Below are 22,252 nucleotides of genomic sequence, written 5' to 3'. Positions count from 1 at the left end.
AAAACAAAATTTTAGGAAGGTATATTGGTATTGATTGAAATAAGTACAGGATTTGTGGGAGAAAGATCATCTTTACGGCATTTATTCTGCCTATTAGAGACATCGGAAGTGTTTTCCAAAATTGAGTTAGATCATTTAATTTAGTAACTAAAGGAGGAAAGTTTGCGTTAAATAGAGAAGTGTATTTTCTGGTTACATGAACACCAAGATATTTGAATTTTTCCGTAGCAATTCTGAAAGGGAATTTTAGGAGGTGTGTCGGCTCTTGGGGTTTTATTGACATCATTTCACTTTTGATCCAGTTTATTCTATATCCTGAAAAGGAAACAAATTCCTCTATAAGATTTAATATACTTGGAATGCTAACTTGGGAATTGGTGATATAGAGTAATACATCATCTGCATATAATGATATTTTATTATTGGAGTATTTAGTGTTATAGCCGTGAATATTCGGATGTACTCTTATACTTTCCGCCAAAGGTTCAATCGCAAGGGCAAATAACAGGGGTGATAATGCACAGCCCTGTCTATTGCCACTGGATAACTGAAATTCAGGTGAGAGTATATGATTAGTCAGCATTCCGGCAGTCGCTTATCATATAGAAATTTTATCCATAGAAATAAAATTTTCTCCCAACTGAAATTTTTGCAATACTGTAAAAAGATATTTCCATTCTACTTGATCAAATGCTTTTTCTGCGTCTAATGAAATAATTGATAAGAAGAATGGCAAAACACCAGGCCCAGACTGGTTTAGTAACAAATTTTATAAAAGGTTTTACAAGGTAACTTCCCCGCGTTTACATAACCTTTATATACACGCATTTAAAGAACAGACACTACCACAAACCCTAGCCGACTCAACTATTACACTTATACCCAAAAAAGATAAAGATCTGGAAGATCCGGGATCATGCAGAGCAATCGCCCTGTTAAATACAGATCAGAAAATATTAGCTAAAACTCTGGCAAGAAGATTAAGTAAATACGTTAATAAATTAATACACTCGGATCAAACTGGGTTTATACCCAAGAGACACTCAGTTAATAATTTGAGGCGCTTGTTTAACATAATGTACTCACATAGAATTGCTTTTTATAAACACCAAAACTCTTCAATAGTAATGATTATCAACAGTAACATGCAGGTTTCTTACTAACACGTCCTGAACGTGTCACATATTCTCTATCAGCATTATGTGTCGGTCGTTCCTCCTCTTTATATTTGGTATCAGTCCTGTTGCTGCCTGGAGTGACGCAGTGGGGAACAAAACCTAGTTCCTCCAGTGGAGGAACATCTCTCAACTGCACTCGATTCTGTCTTAATCTATTTCCATTTGGCATTTCAATTATGTAAAATCTTGATTGAGGTTCGTCACAGATTGTTCTCACTTCTGCTGGTATCCAGACATGAGTTGCTTGATCCAGAACCTGGACCTTCTGTCCAATGTGTAATGGTTTCTTGACCGAATTGTCTCTTGTCTCTTGACCGAATTGTCAAAATGCGCCTTCATTCGCTGCTTGCGCTCTTCAAGTCGCACGAAGTTCCTCTGCCCTTGGTATGTCTTGTCCCCGTCAAGGTTAGTGGGTAGAGGTGTCCGAATCTATCTTCCAAACATCATCTCTGCTGGTGACGTTAAATTGGAATCAATCGGTGTAGTACGCAAGTTGAGTAAAGCTGCTGCTACACTCTGCTCCGTTGTCAAGGACTTCTTGATGACGGATTTCACCGTTCGTACCATTCTGGCTCTGGCTCTGGCTTCCCTTCTCTCACCCCTCACCTCTCACAACCTTCGTACTTCCATTCACCTACGGTAGTCCCCACCCATCTCCTTAGAGTTGGACCCGTTTGATTTTCTTCATACTTTCTGCAAATCACTGATTATACAATGTCTCAAGCATCAATAGCTACCAAATATTGCAGGAGATAACCCTGAAGGCAAACTAATGTTTACCCTGCCATCACTATTCTGAGGTAAATATGATGGAGAACATGCAAGTCTTTATGGCAATTAGCTATTGATGCAATAACTTCAATGAAACCAATTGTTTGGAGACAATGCATGGCTGATGGTCCAATTCCTCTATTTCTGACAAAGATGAAATTCAAACACATACGCTTTTACAATAAAATTCTATTACCATAGATAGGGAATCTACATACTTAAATTAGAAATTTCTTCTCAATGTTTATGTAGTGATATTCAATGTTAATATTGATAATTGTCTTCACATTCTGATAATATGATGTATTCAGACTGAAAATGTGCAACGTTATTGGTTTACTGATCAATCTATATAAATTATAGGAAAATGAAGCTGATAACAAATGTTAGGTGCAAGATTCAGTTAATAACTTGAAAAATAATGAATATTCAGATAATTAAAAACCCTTAATTCAGGAGTGTTCTTTTGAATAATTTGTAAAATATTTTACAAAAAAGTCCCAATGAGATTAGTGCAGGAAGGGACTGCAGATGCTGGTTTAAACCAAAGATAGACACAAAAATCTGGACAGCCAGCAGAATGTATAAACTCAGCAGGACAGGCAGCATCTCAAGAGAGAAGGAATGGGTTTCGGGTCGAGACCCTTCTTCAGACTAGTCAGGGGAAAGGGAAACGAGAGATTTATTGAGATAAAGAACAATGAATGAAAGGTATGCAAAAAAAGTAACGGTGTTAAAGGAAACAGGCCATTGTTAGCTGGATGTTGGCTGAAAACGAGAAGCTGGTGCGACTTGGATGGGGGAGGGATGGAGAGAGAGGGAATGCCGGGGTCACTTGAATTTGAGAAATCAATATTCACATCACTGGGCTGTAAGCTGTCGAAGCGAAATATGAGATGCTGTTCCTCAAATTTGCATTTAGCCTCACTCTGACAATGGAGGAGACCTAGGACAGAAAGGTCAGTGTGGGAATGGGCAGAATTAAAGTGTTTCGTAACCGGGAAATCAGGTAGGTCCAAGCGGACTGAGCAAAGGTGTTCAGCGAATCGATCGCCCTGTCTACGTTTGATCTCGCCGATCTATAAGAGTCCACATATTGAACAACGGATACAGTAGATGTGGTTGGAGGAGATGTAAGTGAACTTCTGCCTAACCCGAAAGGACTGTCGGGGTCCCTGGACTGAGTCGATGGAGGAGGTATAGGCTCAGGCGTTGCATTTCCTGCTGTTGCAGGGGAAGATACCTGGGGATGGGGTGGTTTGGGTGGGAAGGGATGAGTTAACCAGGGAGCTGCGGAGGGAACGATCTCTGCGGAAGGCAGAAAGGGATGGAGATACGAAGATGTGACTGGTGGTGGGATCCCATTGGAGGTGGTGAAAATCAGGATTAGTTGACGAGAAGTAGTTCTTGAACTTGGACGTAATAGTTCTTGGGCGACTGTACCTTTTTCTCAATGGTAGCGTGATGAGAATGTGGCTAAGGTGGGGTGGGTGTTTGATGCTATCAGCTGCCTTCTTGAGGCAACGCTTTTGTAGATCTCTTCAATGGTGGAAATGTCAATACTCGTGATGGACTGTACAAAATCCATAACTTTTTTAAACTTCCTCTGTTCGAGTAACCGAATCGGGCATGGATGCAATCGAGAATCAACTCGCTCTCTACCGTCCCTGTAGAAGTTTGATAGATTATTCAGCAACATGCTGAATCTTTTCAAACTTTTGAGAAACGTTGAGAACGTTTCTTTGCTGTTGCGTCAAAGTGCTGGGCCCTTGACAGATTTTAAGTAAGAGATGTAAACGCCCAGTAACTTGAGGCGGTAAACTCTCTCCACCGCTCTCCTGCTGCTGAAGACAGGTTCATGGATGCTCTACTTTCTTTACCTGAAGTTAACTATCAGGTTCTTTGACTTGCCAACATCAAGAGCAAGATTGTTCTGGCACCATTCAATCAGATTATCATCTCCCTACTGTACTCTGTCTTTTCCTTACCACCATTGTTGGACAAATAATGCGCAAGGTCAGCAAATTTAATGACGGTCTGGCTACATAGTCATGAGAAAAGAGAGAAAAAAAGAGAATTGAATCGAGCAGGTGACTAAGCACCGAGCCTTGAGGTGCCCCTGTGCCGAGCATCAGCAATGAGGAAGTGTTTTTTTTTAGATACAGCGCTGAAACAAGCCCTTTGGCCCACTGGGTCTGCACCGACCAGCAATCCCCACACATTAACACTATCCTACACCCACTATGGACACTTTTTTTTACACTTACCACGCCAATTAACCTACAAACCTGTATGTCTTTGGAGTGTGGGAGGAAACCGAAGATCTCGGAGAAAACCCAAGCAGGTCACAGGGAGAACGTACAAACTCCGTACAAACAGCACCTGCAGTCGGGATAGAACCCGGGTCTCCAGCACTGCATTCGCTGTAAAACAGCAACTCTACCGGTGCGCCATCGTGACCGCCCGTGTTGTTGCCAATTCATATCGATTGATGTCTGCCGCCGAGGTTGAGGATCCAATAGTGATCATCAGAAATCCAGTTCTCTGAGCTTGACAATAAGTTTAGAGGGGATGAGTTTTGAACAATACTTTAAAAACAAGGTGTAGCTATGGGCACACGCATGGGCGCCAGCTGCCTGCCTCTTTGTAGGGTACGTCAAACAATCCTTGTTCGAGACGTACCAGGGTCCCATTCCCGACCTCTACCTCCGCTACATCAACGATTGCATTGATGCTACCTCCTGCACCCACACAACTCACTGAATTCATCAACTTCACCACTAACTTATATCTGGCACTTAAATACACGGACCATTTCCGACACTTCCCTACCATTTCTTGACCTCACTATCTCCATCGCAGGTGATAGACTTCTGACCGACATCCACTATAAACCCACTGACTCCCATGGCTATCTAGACTACACTTCTTCCCACCCTGCTTCCTGTAAGGATTCCATCCCCTACTCCCAATTCCTCCGTCTACGCCGCATCTGCTCCCAGGATGAGGTGTTCCATCGGAAATGTCCTCAATCTTCAGGGAACAGGGGTTCCCCTCCCCCACTATAGATGAGGCCCTCACCAGCATCTCTTCAATACTCCGCAACACTGCTCTCTCTACCCCCCCCCCCCCCCCCTCGGAACAAGGGCAGAATCCCCCTAGTCCTCACCTTCCACCCCATTAGCCGTCACATACAACAAATAGTCCGTCATTTTCGCCACCTCCAATGTGACCCCACCACTCGCCACATCTTCTCGTCTCCCCCCCCCCGGTCTGCTTTCCGCAAAGACCGCTTCCTCTGTAACTCCCTGGTCAATTCTTCCCTTCCCACCGGCGCCACCCCCTCCCCGGGCACTTTCACTTGCAACCGCAGGAGATGCTACACTTGTCGCTTTACCTCCCCCTCGACTCTATTCAAAGACCCAAGCAGTCGTTCCAGGTGCAACAAGAGGTTCACCTGCATCTCCTCCAACCTCATCTATTGCATACGCTGCTCTAGATGTCAACTGATCTACATCGGTGAGACCAAGCGTAGGATTGGCGATCGTTTCGCTGAACACCTCCGCTTGGTCCGCATTAACCAACCTGATCTCCCTGTGGCTCATCACTTCAACTCCCCCTCCCATTCCGAATCCGACCTTTTTGTCCTAGGCCTCCTCCATGGTCAGTGTGTGCCACCGGAAATTAGAGGAGCAGCACCTCATATTCCGCTTGGGCAGTCTGCACCCCAGCTGCTTTGACATTGACTTCTCCAATTTCCGGGTCGTTTGAAGAAGGGTGTCGGCCCGAAACGTTGCCAATTTCCTTCAATTCATAGATGTTGCCGCACCCGCTGAGTTTCTCCAGCACTTTTGTCTACCTTCGATTTTCCAGCATCTGCAGTTTTCTTGAACATGAGTTTTGAACACTGAGCTATAGTCAGTGAACTACAGCCACATGGTCATGTTGTCCTCATTATCAAATCGTGTCCAACACAGAATAAAATGCAAGAAACAGATGCTGGAATCTAGAGCGACATAATCTGCTGGAGAATCTCAGTGTGTCTAGCAGCATCTGTGGGTGGAAAGGAATGGTTAACATTGCAGGTCAAAATCCTGCAGAACCAGATGTAGGGTTTTGATCCAAAATGTCAACCATTCTTTTCTATCTACAGATGCTGCTCGACTTGGTGAGTTCTTCCAACACATTATTAAAGTAGGATGTCAATATTAAGTCCTCCCCAGGTTATGAATATCCAACTTAAGACAGGCTGTACATATGAAAGAGCATTTGAGAGTCCTGTGTGGGATAAATTTGCTGGATGCTGCAGGCTTCGGACATCCTCTGCCACATCTGAACTCAGTTCTTGGGCACATTTCCTACTTACAAACAGTTCACAGAAACAGAACCTGTGATGTAACCTAAGGGTGACTTGTAATTAAGGTGCACAAGGACAATATAGACTTTGAGTTTGATCATTTGATTGTGGTGCTAATATTGCCACCTGCTGGGATGCCCTCTCCCTTGTTTCTTAAACAAGTCTTATGTTTAACTATAAATCACTTTATTTTGTTTTTCTTGTGTAGTCAAAACCTTGTAAGGAAATGGCAATTAATACTGTTTAGGCGGAGGTTTGTTATTTGACTGAACAAAAATCCCAAGGATGCATAAGAGGCCTCAAAGGTTGTGGTCAAGGTTTCACAATTTTCCACGTGGGTAGCTCAGTGATGGTTTTCACAAAGGCTACCTTTTTTTAAATATGCTGATAAATGATAGTGACCATGATTACAACATTTCCTGCAAATTTCAATGCCATTTAATGCAGTCACAAAATACTAAAACATGTCATCGTAGAATTGTTCAACATATTCCCATAATCCAAGGCTGTGTACTCCTTGTGAAGAATGGCATTACAAAGGTAGAATCAGCTTTAAAAAACTAAAGCATATGTGGATATTCATAAAATACCTGAAAACAGCCCTGGTTATCCCTGACAATTTCAATATTCAGTTATTAGGATTTAAAACTGTACACCAAAATCCTTGGCAATAATATATAAAATTACATTGGTAATATCAAAAAACATGTATCGTTATATAAACAAAAAATGATGTACAAGAAATTACTAAAAATCCACTGGACACTGAATTCCACATTAGAGAAATCCAGAGACCATGACTACCAAAGGACTAATTTCAACAGTGCGTCTTCAAAATGAATATTACACAAATATGTTTCTTTCTTTAATACCAGACATATTTTCAATCTTTACCAAACTTAAATATTAAAAGAGCACTGCCGTCCACATTTTTGATATGTTCTTTAAAACATTTGCTCTGTTGCAAAATTTAGAAGTCAGGTCTCAATGAAAAAAGTTCCTCATGGTGAATGGTGACATTGTGACAAGGAAGCCTTGGATCTAAAAATTTCAGTACTCTTTTTTAAATATTTATTTCTTTTTCATTTTGTTTCTCGGAGAGTTCTTCAACAAGTCCCTGAGTTTGAGGTATGTTCCGGTTGCCTCGGAAAGATTGTCATATTCAAAAGGTGTGATTCCAGTAGCAAATTTACTCATGTCGGGCACAGCAGAAACTCTATTCTCCTGCAGTGTTTCTGGAACAGCACTGGTGTTGGCCTCATCCGTTTTCTCCAAACATTCTCCGTTACCTCCAGTAGACTCTGCAGAAGTAGGGGTAGAATCCTGAATGGCTTTACTGCTTTCTGTCTCCATTCCAGAGTTCTCAGGCTGAGTGTTCTCTTCCCTGTGCCAACTACCTTTCAATGAATTGATTTGTTTTTCTCCAGAATCACTGGAAGATGCTTCAGCAATGGGACTCTCAATTTTACATTCAACTATTCCCATTTTATCATTAGACTCTATTTCCATACAGTTGTCTACTGGAGTTATTGCAGGTGAGGAATTGGTAGAACTCTTGGTTACAGGAGAATCACAAGGACATTCTGTCTCACTAACAGTGCCGTCAGTCTGTGCCAGTGCAGCCCAGATCAATCGCTGTTGTTCTTCCAACTCTTCCAATGACAGGACATCTTCATCCAGAGATTTGTTCGCAATGAGGGGAGTTACTGATTGAGTATTTTCATCTTGCAGAGAATTTCTTGCTGGAGAACAGGTTGATGGAGTCGAGGGTGGGGTGTCTTTTGGAAGGGGTGGACGCGTTGGGGTTGGTGGCGCAGGTGGAACAAATGTAGGCGGTGTAGAAGGGGGCGTTCCTCTGGGTAGAGGAGGGGGAGATGAAGTTATTGGGCAACCAGGAGGCATGGGTGGAATAGTATGGAATGGCTTTAGAGAGTCAGAATCTGCAGGAGAAGTAAATGTAATTAATAGAAAAACTGAATTCTCAATTTCAATCACAATATTTCAGAGTAACTTGAATTGACACTGGAATCATATGAACAAGGACCAAAATTGCTGCAACTCCACTGCTAAAGACGACTTAAAATTACCTGGTAACCAAAACTAGGGTACAAATAGGTCCGATAAGGTCTTTCTAACTGAAAAGCAAAAAACTGAAGATGCTCAAAATCTGAAATAAGAACAGTTGCTGGAAAAGCTCAGTAGATCAGACAGTATCAGTGGAAAGAGCAAGAACCTTTCAAGTTTAGATCAATTCTGACGAAAGACAATTGGCATGACATTTTAATAGCTGTTTGTCCTTTCATAAGTAATGCCCAAACTGGTGAGCATTTCCCAGCTTACTTAATAATGCTTAGTGGGACAATAATACTTTGTTAGGTTATTAACTCCCTTTGGCTTGTTAACCTGCAACATGGTTTTGACAACAGAATTTGCCAGTATATCATATGCAGCAGTCTTAATGTAGAAACAGTTCCAGATATATCTTCCAACTCAAAATATATTATTTCCAGAGAAAAGACAAAGTAATGGAGCAACGCAGTGGGTCAGGCAGCATCTCTGGAGCTGGTTGGGCCCACCTGGTTTATAAAGTGGACCAAAGCTTGTCTTTTTTTGTAGACCAGCATCTGCAGTTCGTAGACCAGCATCTGCAGAAATAGGCGAGTTGCTTTAAATGTTTACAGTTTTATAGGATCATGACCTGCTGCACAAACTAAATACCCTTGATTTGTGGACACGAATACTGCTCTCTACTTTGTACCTTACAGCTAGGAAGTGCACAAAAATAAAAAGACATGCTTCTTTCCCCACTAAAAAGAAAATGCATTCTGCATCTTTTACCTCCTTCCTAATTCCCACCCCACCTCCAGGATAAATACCAGAATATCTTCACAGTGAATTTGCATCTCAATTAAAAACAATTTTTTTTTTTTAAAGGAACAAGTATTTGGTCATCATCTTTTTGATATGCAGTATAGTATAAATATGAAGTATAAGTGCTGTACCTGAATCTATATCCATGTCATAAGCATGAGTCCCTACTTTTTCAGACTTGCGTTTCTTTACACTATCAAGGTTTGAGTCAGCATCTGAAACCCTTTTGTTTGAACTGTGTTTAGTCTGAGAAATAAAAATTGCAAGTTAGTTCATATACAAAATTAGTGCTTCAACTTTATATTAATGCTTTAAAGTAACGTAGTATTAAGATTGCACTGTGCTGCAACGTATTTTCTTTGTGCATAATGTCTCATCTAGAGGTGCTTTTTCCACAAGGTTTCGCTTACCTGGTTACCATGTGGAAGATTACTGTTTCTCAGGGGCATGCTTGGGTAGTTTTTGGGAGTGTTTGATTATCGGGTATTCTGATCTGATAATGAGAATTCTGGTGATGTTTCCCCCTACATAAAATTAGGGCATTATAACTGATCTCTGCTATGGTGTCAGGAAATTTCACATCATTCAAAAGTGAACCTTTATCTGTTTGGATTATTCTTTCTCATCCACCAAACAAAAGTATTACAAGTGCTCATTTATTTTCTATTATAAAGAAATAACACAACTCTGTGTCAACATTAGTATACCTTAATTACTGTTAAGTTATATTTAACAGCGTGGTGTGGAATATCTTTTGTTATTTATAATCTATGACTAGCAATATTTCTAAAGCATTTCATTTACACTACTATTTAACACAGCTTCACAAGTGAAGCAATTTAGATTATCTTATGGAAAAGTAAATAATGAGAGATGAACAAAAAACAATGAAATTGGAGTTCCTTTCAACAGAATTATTTTGTTATTTATGAGATGAACTTAGGACGTGGTCTACTCACAAATGGTCATGGAACAAGAATTCATGTCAGGTTTTACAAGATATAACTAGTAAATTTGAAAATATTTGCTGAAAGGATAGAACAGGATTAAGTTAATAGGTGCTGGAATAGGTATGATGAGCAGTTTCTCTCCTCACCCAAAACATCTGAAGTATTTGAATCCAAATTATTCCGTGGATACTTATCAATATATTTAACATTACTTACTGATATATTCAGTTAATATTGTTTCAATGAAAGATTAAGCAGTTATATCACCTTCTCATGAACAGTGATACAAGTCAATGCTAATTTCATTAATATTGCAGTTTATTTATCGATCCATATCAAAGAAACTGGCCATAGAATCTTGCATACATCATTAGCAAGCGTGCAACAAGCTGCTACTGGCCGGAGGTGGCTGGTCTCTAATCCATGCCTTTCAACAAAGATGTAAACTCCACTATCTGGCACCTCACAAATTGCAATAAAAAATTGATTCAAAGTAAAAAGCTAGAGAAATAGAATGTAAAATTACAAAACTTACTGAAAGATCATTAGCATTCAATTGATGTGCAAAATGTTCCTTTAGATCATGAGATTGCATTGGGATTGAACCATATAGTCTCCATTCCTGTTAACAAAGATGTAATAATGTAAATAAGCAAATCAGAAAATACATTTTGGCATTCATAAAATCATGAATTGGGACAGAGATAAAATTCTTATTGCAGGTACAAACAAGGATTATAGTTTTACAGTCCAAGGAGGAGAACAACCAAATGACAGCTACCAAAAACTGTTGAATCAACCGCCTTCATTCTACGAACGGTTTTAAACATTTTGCCCTACGAGTTAAACATTGTTCAGAACCTTCACAGCTAATACTTTTATTCTTGTAATCAACCACCAAAGCATTTATTTATCTTTTTTTTTGTGGTCAAAGATTTGACTACATGCCACAGTTGAAAGTACTGAGAAATCTGCACTGCAAATTATTTTGCAGATCTATCCTGAAAGTGACAAAGACGAAGCAATCACCTGGGTATTGTTTTGGGTTTAATAGTTTACAATAATTAAAAGCAATAAACAGGGAAAGCAGAATCAGAGAGATTAAAAAGATGTTTTTAATTTTTTTTAAAAGGTATCTCATTGCAGGCTGTTGGTGGGAGAGGTGTAGAAGAATGTTACCCGGTGGATTCTCGATTGAAGGGGGTTGCAATAACTGAGCCGTTGGTTGATCATACGTTTGTTTTTTGCTATAGAGACCAAGAGGTTCTTAGTCTAGGCTGGGTTAGCTGCTCTCAACTAGCTAACAAATAAAACATATTGCAGACATATTGTTTTCAGTAAATCCCCATGACTCGTATTGGAAAAATGAGGCAATAATTAAACTGTGATTTTCAGTCAAGATGCCCATCAGCACTCATCATTTAGGTAAAGTTAACCAATGGTTGGTTAATTTCAAGTAATATCTAAATCTAGGTTAACTAGCTTCTCAGCACATATACATTAACAAAGAACATGCTGCAAATATGTACAAGGAGGAACACAGATTGGACTATTCCAAGTGCAATGCTTACATCTTGAATTCCTTTTGGAATTACAGCATTGAATCCTGCGTAATCTATTAATTTACTTGTGTCATAGGATGGAAAGCGAGCTTTTGGATGTTGTTTGTCATGCTCCATTTCACCATCGCTTGAATCTACATTGAAAAATAAGATGCCATTAAACAGGAGTTTAAAATGCCCAGACAAACCACCACCCTTAACTTTAGAAAATACTAATTCTATAATTTTCATCTTTTTTTTAAATGTTTGCTTTCCATGTCACAGGTAGTCTCATTTCACCCTGACTTGGACAAAAAAAATCTTCATTGTTGTTGTGCAGACGGCAAAATCCTTTAACTGACATAATTGTGGAATTCAACACAAGGCTACCTCAGACAAAAAAGATATAAGAAACAGAAGGAGCAGTTGGGTACAAGCCCTTATGACTGGTCTAGCTTTAATTCAAGGTTGAACCCATTTTTGCCGCAGCTCCATTTCCTGCCTGTGCCCCATTATTCTCAAGTCTCCTGAGAATGTTGTCCTCGACTTTACTTCCACAGCTCTCTTGGCTGGATAATTTCTAAGATTCCCAGTCCTCAGACATAACAACTTTGCATCTCAATTTTAAATAGATTGCTCATTACTTCTGAACCGTAAAGTTCTTGTAGTTCTAAATTCCTTCAGGAGGGGAGCAACCCCTCGACAACTATCTTGACCAACTCCTCAGAATATTGTTGTTTCATTAAGATCTTCTCTCAATCTTATACACTCTAATAAGCTTTCCCCCAAATTCAACTCCATTCAGGAATCAGAGCGAATCTTCTCTGAATCAGAAGTATGCACAGTGCACCAGTTTTATCAGCAAGACTTCACCATTTTCAAACTATTCAATTTGCAACAAAATGTCTATTTCTTTTTTTTTTACATTCTGGACTAATCTGCATGCCAATTTTATGGGATACCCAGCGCCCTCTGTACAACAGCATTCTAGAGGCTCTCATTACAGCCACATTATGCTCCATCTGCTAAAGTTTTGTTCACTAGCCAGAAATGCTCACTGCATTTTCACATTGCGTTCATTCACAATTTGCTTTCCCCCTTCCCTTTAAATTTTCAGAAAATTTGCCTTCGTAGAGAAGTCATATAAACACCTTCAAGGACAACCAAAATAATCAGCAAGTACAAAGGCTTACTATTCTCCCAAACCCTCAAATAATCCCTCTACCTCACTACCCTAGAAGTTGTGAAGTAAACTCGGCAGCTCCGAGTCAAGCCACCATACAGATCCCAAATTCAATCCAAGTCTCCACTGTACAGACAACAAAAACTGTGGCTTGGTTATAAAAAGAAAACAAACCACAGAAGTCAGATTTTTACTCCTGATTAATTTTGATTTCAACAATATTTACACATGTTGAGTGTACTGGATATCAACAGATCAGTGCTCAGTGACAATAATATCAATCGTTCACAGATGAATAACATCCTTTTGCTTTAAGTACTGGAACACAGCTGCTCCAAAATAAAGCAGTCATGGGTCTCTAGTGGGGAAAAGCTGTAACAGAAATTTCAAAATAACCTGTTCAAGAAGGAACTGCAGATGCTGGAAAATCGAAGGTACACAAAATTGCTGGAGAAACTCAGCGGGTGCAGCAGCATCTATGGAGCGAAGGAAATAAGCAACGTTTCGGGCCGAAACCCTTCTTCAGACTGCTAATCGTTCAAAAGTGTATGTCAGGAGTGGGATGCGAACCCACGCCCTCAGTTGAGGACCAGAATACCCGCGTTCCAACGGAAGGAATTGACTCCTTGAGTCTGGACAAGGGTTTCGGCCCGAAACTTCGCCTATTTCCTTCGCTCCATAGATGCTGCTGCACCCGCTGAGTTTCTCCAGCAATTTTGTGTACTTTCAAAATAACCTGATCAGAGACACCTGCTATTAAAAAAATTCTGAACAAAAAAGGTTAACTTGTTTTGTTATTAACTCATTCCAATGGGTCAGCAGTAAGCAGATGGTCACTTTAAAATACAACAAACATTTGTCAGACCTACAAACATTGATCAGCTCATCAAGGAGACTCAACATTATATCTAACAATGCTATTGTCTATTGCATTTCTTTATTATCACATGTACAGTAATTCCTTTCATGGGCAAACTGTTTCTAAACTCCACGTAAATGCAAGAGTAAATTATTCATTAATTTAAAGAGGCGAAAGACTAAGAGCTTCATGTTTGTCACTGGGAACATGAATACAAGGTCAAAGTAATTGTCCAGCTGGTCCACTTCATACTCAATGTGTCTCAAATGTTGTTCGTTGAACAAGTCATGCTAGATTACAATTGTGGTATCAAATAAATATTTAACAACACAACAAAGAATCATGCTATGGTAATACCATTCAGCAAAGTCCATTGAAGGGCCTTGAATGATGAATGGGCAGAGTATTATAGAGTTTTTTGAAGCACGATAACTGTATGCTTAAAGTATAAAATTACCATATGGCAATTAAAAAAGGAACTTGTGCCAAGATACATTTAATAGGATGAGCTACAAAATCACCACAGTTCCAATATCTCCATATTTACAACATTCAGACTTGGAATGCTTTACCTCTTCCATCATATAAAGCAAGTCCAGAATTCTCTTGCTGGGTCTCTAGCAGCCATCCTGGAGGATAACCCAATTGGCGCATCCGATAAATAAATGGTGGAAGAGTTTCATCTGTTATCCCAAGAGCTTCTTTAAGTTCTGCACTGCAGAAAATAAGTTAAACAACATTATTCAACGTTGAATAGCTGTAACATAACAAAAAGTAACTCCAGGAGAGTCAAAGGAACATTTTGGAGCTGCTATTTTTTATGAATTCTATAATTGCAACAGAATGCAAAGATTTGTAAGTCAAAAACATAAAAAAATTATGGATATAGGCAGCTTATTTCACAAAACGAGTTATTTATTTTTGTGGAGAAAGGGAATGAAACCAATGAGGTATAATTCATCTTGCACTCTCCACCAATATGATTCTATGATAATCTAATCTACATGTGTTTTTACCTGATTACACCTGGTTGAAACTTTTCAAATCTCTCTGCATGATACCGCTGTTGAGAACCTGAATGAGGTGAATCACTAGACATAGTCATAAACTCTTTTCGTTTCTCATTAATACGAGCAAGATCACGTGGCTGTGAAGTTAATAAAAGGACAAGTTAATTTATGCAGTTAAAACTATGCACAAAATTTGAAAGTTTGAAAATCTGTGCGACTAGCGTGTTCAGCAAGGAAACAATTTAATATGTCTGCTTATCGCAACCCAAAATTCATAACAAGCTGAGTTTCACTTTCCCTTCTCAAAGGATCAGTCAATTTAAAAACGACCACCTCCGACTAGAATCCTTCCCAACAATTTCAATGACCACCTCCTGACAAATGTTGGGACATGCCAATACGTTGCTGGTTACACACTGTAATTACCTGCCAACATGCAAGTATGATCAATGAAAATAACCAAACAATTTCAAAAACAAACTTTTCCAATCCATCCCTTCACAAATGTATGTTTTTAATTGATCAATTATCAACCTGGAGTAGAATATAGTGCCCGCATGTGATCCAACTAATATTGTCTTTTCTGAAACCAGTGATGAAATCCATAATCTGCTGTTTTATGCCACAGTAAATTTATCAAGAAAACTATTGAAGACAAGAGAATAATCGAGGTTTCCGTTACTTATAAAGTGATAACGATTAAAAATGACAATAGTAAAATAAGGCATCTTTCATGTCAGAATGTCTCAAATCACTCCAAATCGAAATCACCCAAAGCACCTTAAATAGAATGGTTGACGCTGGTTGAGGGAGGACTGAAATATAGAACATCAGAAAAATTCAGGGGGTAAACCCCCCCCCCCCCCCCCCCCCAACAAAAACAGACTTGGTTGATAGTCCCCTTTCTGCGGAGTTTAATGTTATAATAGAGTGATTGTTTCTCCTTTCTTTTTCCTTCTTTTCTAGGGTCTACTTTCTTTCTTTACTTCCTTCTCCAACTTATTTTCTAAGGGGCTTTCTTTTCTCAACACTCTCCTGCACCTTCACGACTCTTGCGCACTTTCCTTACTTCCTTTACTTCTATCTTTTTTTTTTTAAAAGCTCAAAAAATGAAGTGGTACAAAAAATGTATTAAGACATATGTGTTATGTATTATTGTAACTTACCGTACTTCTAATTTAAAAAAAGTAAAAATAAAAAATAAAGATTAAAAATTCCCTGATCTGTCCCAAACACTGTCAAGACCCTATGTCAACACAAGCTGGTAGATAGACTACAGTTTAACATCTTATCCAAAAGCTCATATCTTGAACAAGATTTACCGATCTTTACCGATTTGTTAACCCACGTTATGCATTCAAGCTCTGGAAACTGGCTTGAAGCCTCAAGTTTACAGCACAGCAAGAATTAATAGCACATAGTCAAGATGATAGTTTCAAAGCAAGCTGGAATTTAGCTCAAATATTGAGCCAGAAAAATAAGTTGATCATGAACCCAGAAACATTGTATCTTGAAATATATTAAAAACCCCTGGAGGAATCACAATACAATGTTGACATCGATGTGACCCTAGTAATTGGTACCCACATCAAACAACATCTAATTACAAAAAGACTCAAATCTTACCTTTGGACAATCTTTTAACTGATGTTCTGTTAAGCCACAGTTAAAACAACAAGGTTTTGGCCTATTTAATACATAAAATGTTTTTGCCATGTTAATCTTGTGTTTCTAACAAAGTCCTTCGATATCTAGTGCACCAAACAAATTCCTCACATCAGTACATACCTCCTAGCTTTCAGTCCCATTTCTTGTCCATCTAAGGATACAACTTGAGCGAAGACTTGCTGGTATCTTTGCAATGCATTCAGGAATTACTCATTTTCCACAAAAATCACACTTTAAATAAGTTTAGTGGTCATTAGTAACTTGTTACAGGATGTTTTGATCCCTAACAGGAAGTCAATTGTCGTTATATAAAGAGCATGGAAAGACCAAAACAACTGCACAACTCCTGGCTTTAAGCTGGTCAGTTTCTATGAAAAACAATTCCATGCTTCTGGATTGATAGTTACTCCAATTGCCTGCTCATAATTTCATTTCACATTCTTCATTTTGCTCTAATATTCTTATTACAGAATATTATGTTTCAGAAAACACTAGAACCAGTTAAATAATCTGTTCAATAAATAAGCAATCTCAACCAAAAATAGTTTTAAATTTTGAAAAAAGGTTTTGAAAATTTCTGAAATTTACATCTTCAAAATTATAGCATTAGTTGCATAGCAATACCGACTTCTGAGTTTGAGAATCAATTTACTTCAAAGTACAATAGTTTAGAATTAGCATATGTCCAGTAACAATCCATATGTTTTTCTTGGTTTAGTTTGAAATCAGTTCAGAAAATATTGTTCAATAGGCAATGAACAAGTCAAACGTTGCAAATGCTTTCCATTCAATGTTTAGGATACTTGGGTATTTCCCATCCATTTGTAAGTTGTGGATTCTCATTTAACAATGGCTGTCCAAGTTTGTCAAGACAAAAGCTGGTGAAGTACTGAACACTTCCCACAACCTGCATGAAAACAAAATAATTTATAGAAGTTGCCTGATACTTACTAATTGATAGAATACAAATCAGTGTTTGTCTTCTCATGCACAAAGTATTACATTATTGCTCACGGAATTTGCTGTGCTTATGCATTATGTATACAACATGTTTCCCTATTGTGCAAATATTATAATTAAAGATAATGCTTGTAATCCTACATCTGTAAATGAATAGTCAAGCATATTTCAAATGCATGTGATTTTTTTTGTATAACAGACTGACCCTCCTCCCCGCCACTCTCTACCCCCTATCTCACCATCCCTCTTCCTATCCCTATCCTCCTCCATTCCCCCTCATCCCCCCCTCCTCTTCATCCTCCTTCTTCTTTCCCCTCTCCTCCTCCACTACCTCCCTCGCCTCTTTCTCCTTTCCCCTACCCCCAGTCACACCCTCCCTCCCTCCATAACCCCTATCCCCTCCCAACCCCCCTCCTCTCCCACTATCCCCATCCTCCCCCACTCCTCACCTCCCTACCTCCCCCACTTTCCTCTCCCTCCCTACCTCCTCAACTCCCCCAGCCTCCCTCCTCACATTCCCAGGATTTAGATATAAACCACGGCGGCCCCGTTTTCTCCATGTCAGCGAGGGGGGGAGAGGGGACGAGGGGGGGGAGAGAGAGGACGAGGGGGAGAGAGAGGACGAGGGGGGAGAGAGGGAGAGAGAGAGAGAGAGGGGGGAGGAGAGAGGGGGAGAGAGAGAGGGAGGGGGAGGGGGAGGGGGAGGGGGAGGGGGGGGGGGAGGGGGAGGGGGAGGGGGAGGGGGAGGGGGAGGGGGAGGGGGAGGGGAGGGGGAGGGGGAGGGGAGGGGGAGGGAGAGGGAGAGGGAGGGAGAGGGAGAGGGAGGGAGAGGGGAGGGAGACGGAGAGAGGGGGAGAGGGAGAGAGAGAGAGAGGTAGAGAAGATGAAGGAGAGAGAAAAGCAGGGGGAGGTAGAGAGAGGAGGGAAGGAGGGAGGGAGAGAGAGAGAGAGGGAGGAGAGAGAGAGAGGACGAGGGAGGAAGGGAGAGAGGGCGAGAGAGAGGACAAGGGAGGACGAGAGGTTCTTAAGGGGTTGGACATGCTAGATGCAGGAAGATTGTTCCCGATGCATTTTTTTTAACGATGCAAGTAATAATTGGATTAATCACTTACATGAAACGCCTCTTTTATTTTCTTTCCTGTATTTAAACTTTTCACATTTGGTTGCTCTTCTAACAGCACACTTGATGGCTGCAAAGAAATAATGTGTTTTTATACACACATTTCAAACCAATAAAAGGAAACCTATACTCTCTCAAATTATTTCAGTCTATTTATTTACCTGGGGTTTTATATTAAAAACTGTTTTTTCATGGTCACTTTGCAATTCCTTTTCATACTTTTCTACTAAGCCTGTGACGTAGTCTTCAATTTCTTGATGAAACTGCCTGAAATTAAATAGGTTTCAAAATGGAAATGCTGCTCTAGGAAGCAGGAAGTGAAACTTAATGTTGATAGTTAAGTTCAAACTTACTTTGAAATATTGTTATTCATAAACAAAATCTGTACCATTGGGCCATCTGTTTTGGAGTCGCTCACAACTATTTTACTGCCACAAATGAAAAAGGTTATAAATTAAATGAAAATGTTCAAAGCTTAGAAAAAACTTGAATCTTTTCTGATAACATTTATGATAGTCAAAAACAAATCACTAAATGTATTAATTTATCCTATGTAACATTATATTGCACAAATATGGAAAGCAAAAGGTTTAAAATAGATTCATACTTTTAAAAATACCTATACCTTTGAATGGGGAAGATAAATTTAGAAACAGAGGTGGCCAATTATTACATAAAATTATTTGATCTATTGAGATAGCAACATACACAACTGGAAAATTATCTTCAAGCATAATATGATTATTACATAATTATAGAAAACATGATACACATATTGTTTATTATTACAGGCAAAATGTTAGGTTCATATAATATACACTTTACCTTGGGTGGGTCAGCAAATTCAGCTTCCTCCTCAGTTCCTGATGTTAATTAACTTAAGGAAAATGATTGTGTACATTGCCAATGCGCATGCTAGATAATATTTTGTCTAAACTTCGATATTACAGAATATCTGGTCAATACATTAAAATATATGAATAGCTAGTCTATTGTCACACACCACAAAAGCAAATTGCCGTAATGTTATACTTAATAAATAATAGCTGCCAATCTCTACTTGGCATTCCTCCTTTGAACTACACTGGCATAATAGTGAATCCCCTTCCTTAACCCTCGAGCTGTCTCCTCCCATCCCCCCGCCCTCGGGCTCCTCGTCCTCCTCCTCCTCCTCCTTTTTTCCTTCCTTCTCCCCCCCACCCCCCATCAGTCTGAGGAAGGGGTTTGGCCCGAAACGTCGCCTATTTCCTTCGCTCCATAGATGCTGCTGCACCCGCTGAGTTTCTCCAGCATTTTTGTGTACCTTCGATCTTCCAGCATCTGCAGTTCCTGCTTGAACACCTGGCATAATAGTTAATTGACAACTCATAAGATGGAATTAAAATTTAAAATAATCAAAGAAGAATTGAGTGGTCATAAAACCTTATCTGGTTCACTCATACTCTTCAAAAAACTGCTGCCCCTAGTCCATTTGGCCTGTATGCGACTCCAGAGCCATGAGTATGGTTGGCTCATAACTACTTTTTCCTGACTGGGGAATTCTATGGATTCAACATAACTCTGGGTTTCTTGTTCCACATATCAGACAGGTGTCAGGTTGCAAGCCATTTCAATTCGCCTCTCTATTCCCAGACCAAATTGTCTATTCTCGGCCTCCTCCCACCCCTCACTACTTTATACTGACTCTCTCCCCTCCACTCTTTTAGTCCAGAAGGAGGGTTCTAACACGAAACATTGTCTATCAATTTCTCTCACAGATGCTGCCTGGCCCACTGAGTTCCTCCAGCAGTTTGATTTTTTCCACCAGATTCCAGGATTGCGTCTTCATGTAAAAGCATGCTAGCTTCAATATGTAGAACACCTGCAACTGATTCTACTTTGCCACACTCTTCTAATTCCTCCAATCTTTCCAAATTGTCTGGCTGCTGAATAATCTTATATCATTGGATGAAGAATCTATATTTATTCCTGCATATTATTTAGAGAATGAATACCATTGCCGTTGATCCCTAATGCTCCTGATAAAGAATCCAGATCTGAAATATCACCTGTCCATTCCCTCCACAGATGCTGCCTGACCTGCTGAATTGCTCCAGCACTTGTGCTTTGCTCAAGATTCCAGGTTCTGCAGTTTCTTGTGTCTCTATTCCCTACATATTCCATCTATCTGGCAACTACCCAAAATATGCACAACTCTGAAGTTATATCTGATCAAGAATAATGCCCAATACACATATTCATGCCACTGTAGTGACTGCCAACCTACTTCTCCTTAATGTCAAGCAGCTCTACATTAGATTTGGCTCAGCTGCCTCTGTTGTGTCTAGACCCTTTCCTAGCACGTTCAGATGCAAGGACATTTAAATTCCGCTATATTCCTTAATTCACCTCAAATTCTTTTCATCCCGTTCATAGTTAGCAACACTTCAATTTAAAAATTGTCACTTATTTTCAAATCCTTTGCAGACTTGCCCCTTCACACCAGTCATCTCCTCCAGCCCTGTACCCTTTGCAAACTTGGTGTTCCATCAATTCTACAGTTATAATCACCACAACATTTAAGGCAAGTTTTCATACTTTGGAATTCCCACCATAATTCTCCCACTCTGTTTCCTCTTTAGACAATACTTCAAATCTATCTCTTTGAACAAGCTTAGGTCATCTGCATCCCAAATTTTCTTTGAGAACTTTCCTGAGAAGTACCCTGGGCTTATTGAGGAATTTACACATGTTTAAATTAACTATAAATTAATCCTTTGCAATGATATCACATTTGCAATGTAATTCCAAATATCACATAATATTGCAACAACCGTACAACAAATTATCTTCACAATATCTGTTAAAAGGTTCGAAATATATCCGTAAAGTCAGGATTTTGCAGCAAACATGTTATTTTTCTATGGGCATTTGCAGTTCCCCGTTTCTCCTTTATTTATTTTATGGATTAGCCATAAACGGGTACATCAAAAGCTATTTCAAAGAGGAAGTGCATAAACTGCATCTTTGATATGCAGCCTTAAAAAAATGTCAGTGTTTCACAAAAGATTGTGTCACTGAATTTACAACGAAGGTATGGATTGCTACAAATGTATTTACAATAGATGGGACTAAGACTGGATGAGTTTGTTTGCTTCAGACTAACTAAACCAAAACTTCCACTCCGGGGAAGTAATGACAAAAAAAAATAAACTACTCTCCACAAAGCTGGCCCCCGGGCCTCCGTACTGGGCCTATCCTGCGAAACCAAACCAAGAAACGAAACTAGAATAAAAAATGATAAGCTTCCGGGCAGAGCCATGGAGCAGGCCGGCGGCAGCTGTGTGTGGGCGGCGGGAGAAGGAAAGGCTGGGTCTGGGTCTATTGCGGGCGGGGGAGGCTGACATACGGCCGTTGTGCACCGCTAGTGCGGCCCGCGGTGCGCGGCTCCCCCAACGCGAGCCAATCGCTCCTCAGGCGCCCCGTTTGATTTGACCAACAGACATTTGCTTTCATCGGTAGGATATTCTCCGCTCTCAGGTAGGCCACGCTCTCCTCGCATGCCCGCAGCTTCTTCGGCGCGCCCTCTGCCTCGCCGTCATCGTCCTGACTGTTGAAGCGGACGTGAGACGGCCTTGAATCCTCGAACTCCTCGAACAGTTTGCGGTCCCCGAAATCCAGCTCCATCCTCTCGGCGGCCATCTTGTCACCAGACAGCGTGACGTTGTCGTGTCGGGGGGTGGGGGCGGGGGCAAAGGTCAGAGGGCGCGATTGTGCCCCGCACCAAAGATCTTTGCCCCGCACG

General features: G+C 40.1%; 1 protein-coding gene across 1 annotated transcript; it reads right to left on the bottom strand.

Moving 5' to 3' along the window:
* Nucleotides 1-6,721: 6,721 nt before the first annotated feature.
* Nucleotides 6,722-22,190, bottom strand: zcchc8 (zinc finger, CCHC domain containing 8). Its single transcript, XM_055655700.1, has 14 exons — nt 21,975-22,190; nt 19,294-19,336; nt 18,822-18,896; nt 18,630-18,735; nt 18,461-18,538; nt 17,192-17,295; nt 16,509-16,574; nt 16,347-16,407; nt 14,727-14,857; nt 14,283-14,425; nt 11,699-11,823; nt 10,663-10,749; nt 9,309-9,423; nt 6,722-8,246 (listed from the first exon to the last, which is right to left on the bottom strand). The coding sequence occupies exons 1-14, from the start codon at nt 22,147-22,149 to the stop codon at nt 7,378-7,380; spliced, it is 2,178 nt and encodes a 725-aa protein (XP_055511675.1). The 5' UTR covers nt 22,150-22,190; the 3' UTR covers nt 6,722-7,377.
* Nucleotides 22,191-22,252: the final 62 nt, after the last annotated feature.

This window comes from Leucoraja erinacea, chromosome 25, assembly GCF_028641065.1.
Source record: "Leucoraja erinacea ecotype New England chromosome 25, Leri_hhj_1, whole genome shotgun sequence".
Lineage (NCBI taxonomy): Eukaryota > Metazoa > Chordata > Chondrichthyes > Rajiformes > Rajidae > Leucoraja > Leucoraja erinaceus.
This window is presented reverse-complemented; position numbering and strand designations above follow the sequence as displayed.

Coding starts and splice junctions, on each gene's coding strand:
- zcchc8 (XM_055655700.1), bottom strand. CDS start 22,149: ATGGCCGCCGAGAGGATGGAGCTGGATTTCGGGGACCGCAAACTGTTC. Junction 17,296..18,460: donor AAATAAAAGAGGCGTTTCAT/GTAAGTGATTAA, acceptor GTTTTCATGCAG/GTTGTGGGAAGTGTTCAGTA. Junction 9,424..10,662: donor TGAATGCTAATGATCTTTCA/GTAAGTTTTGTA, acceptor TTTATTTCTCAG/ACTAAACACAGTTCAAACAA.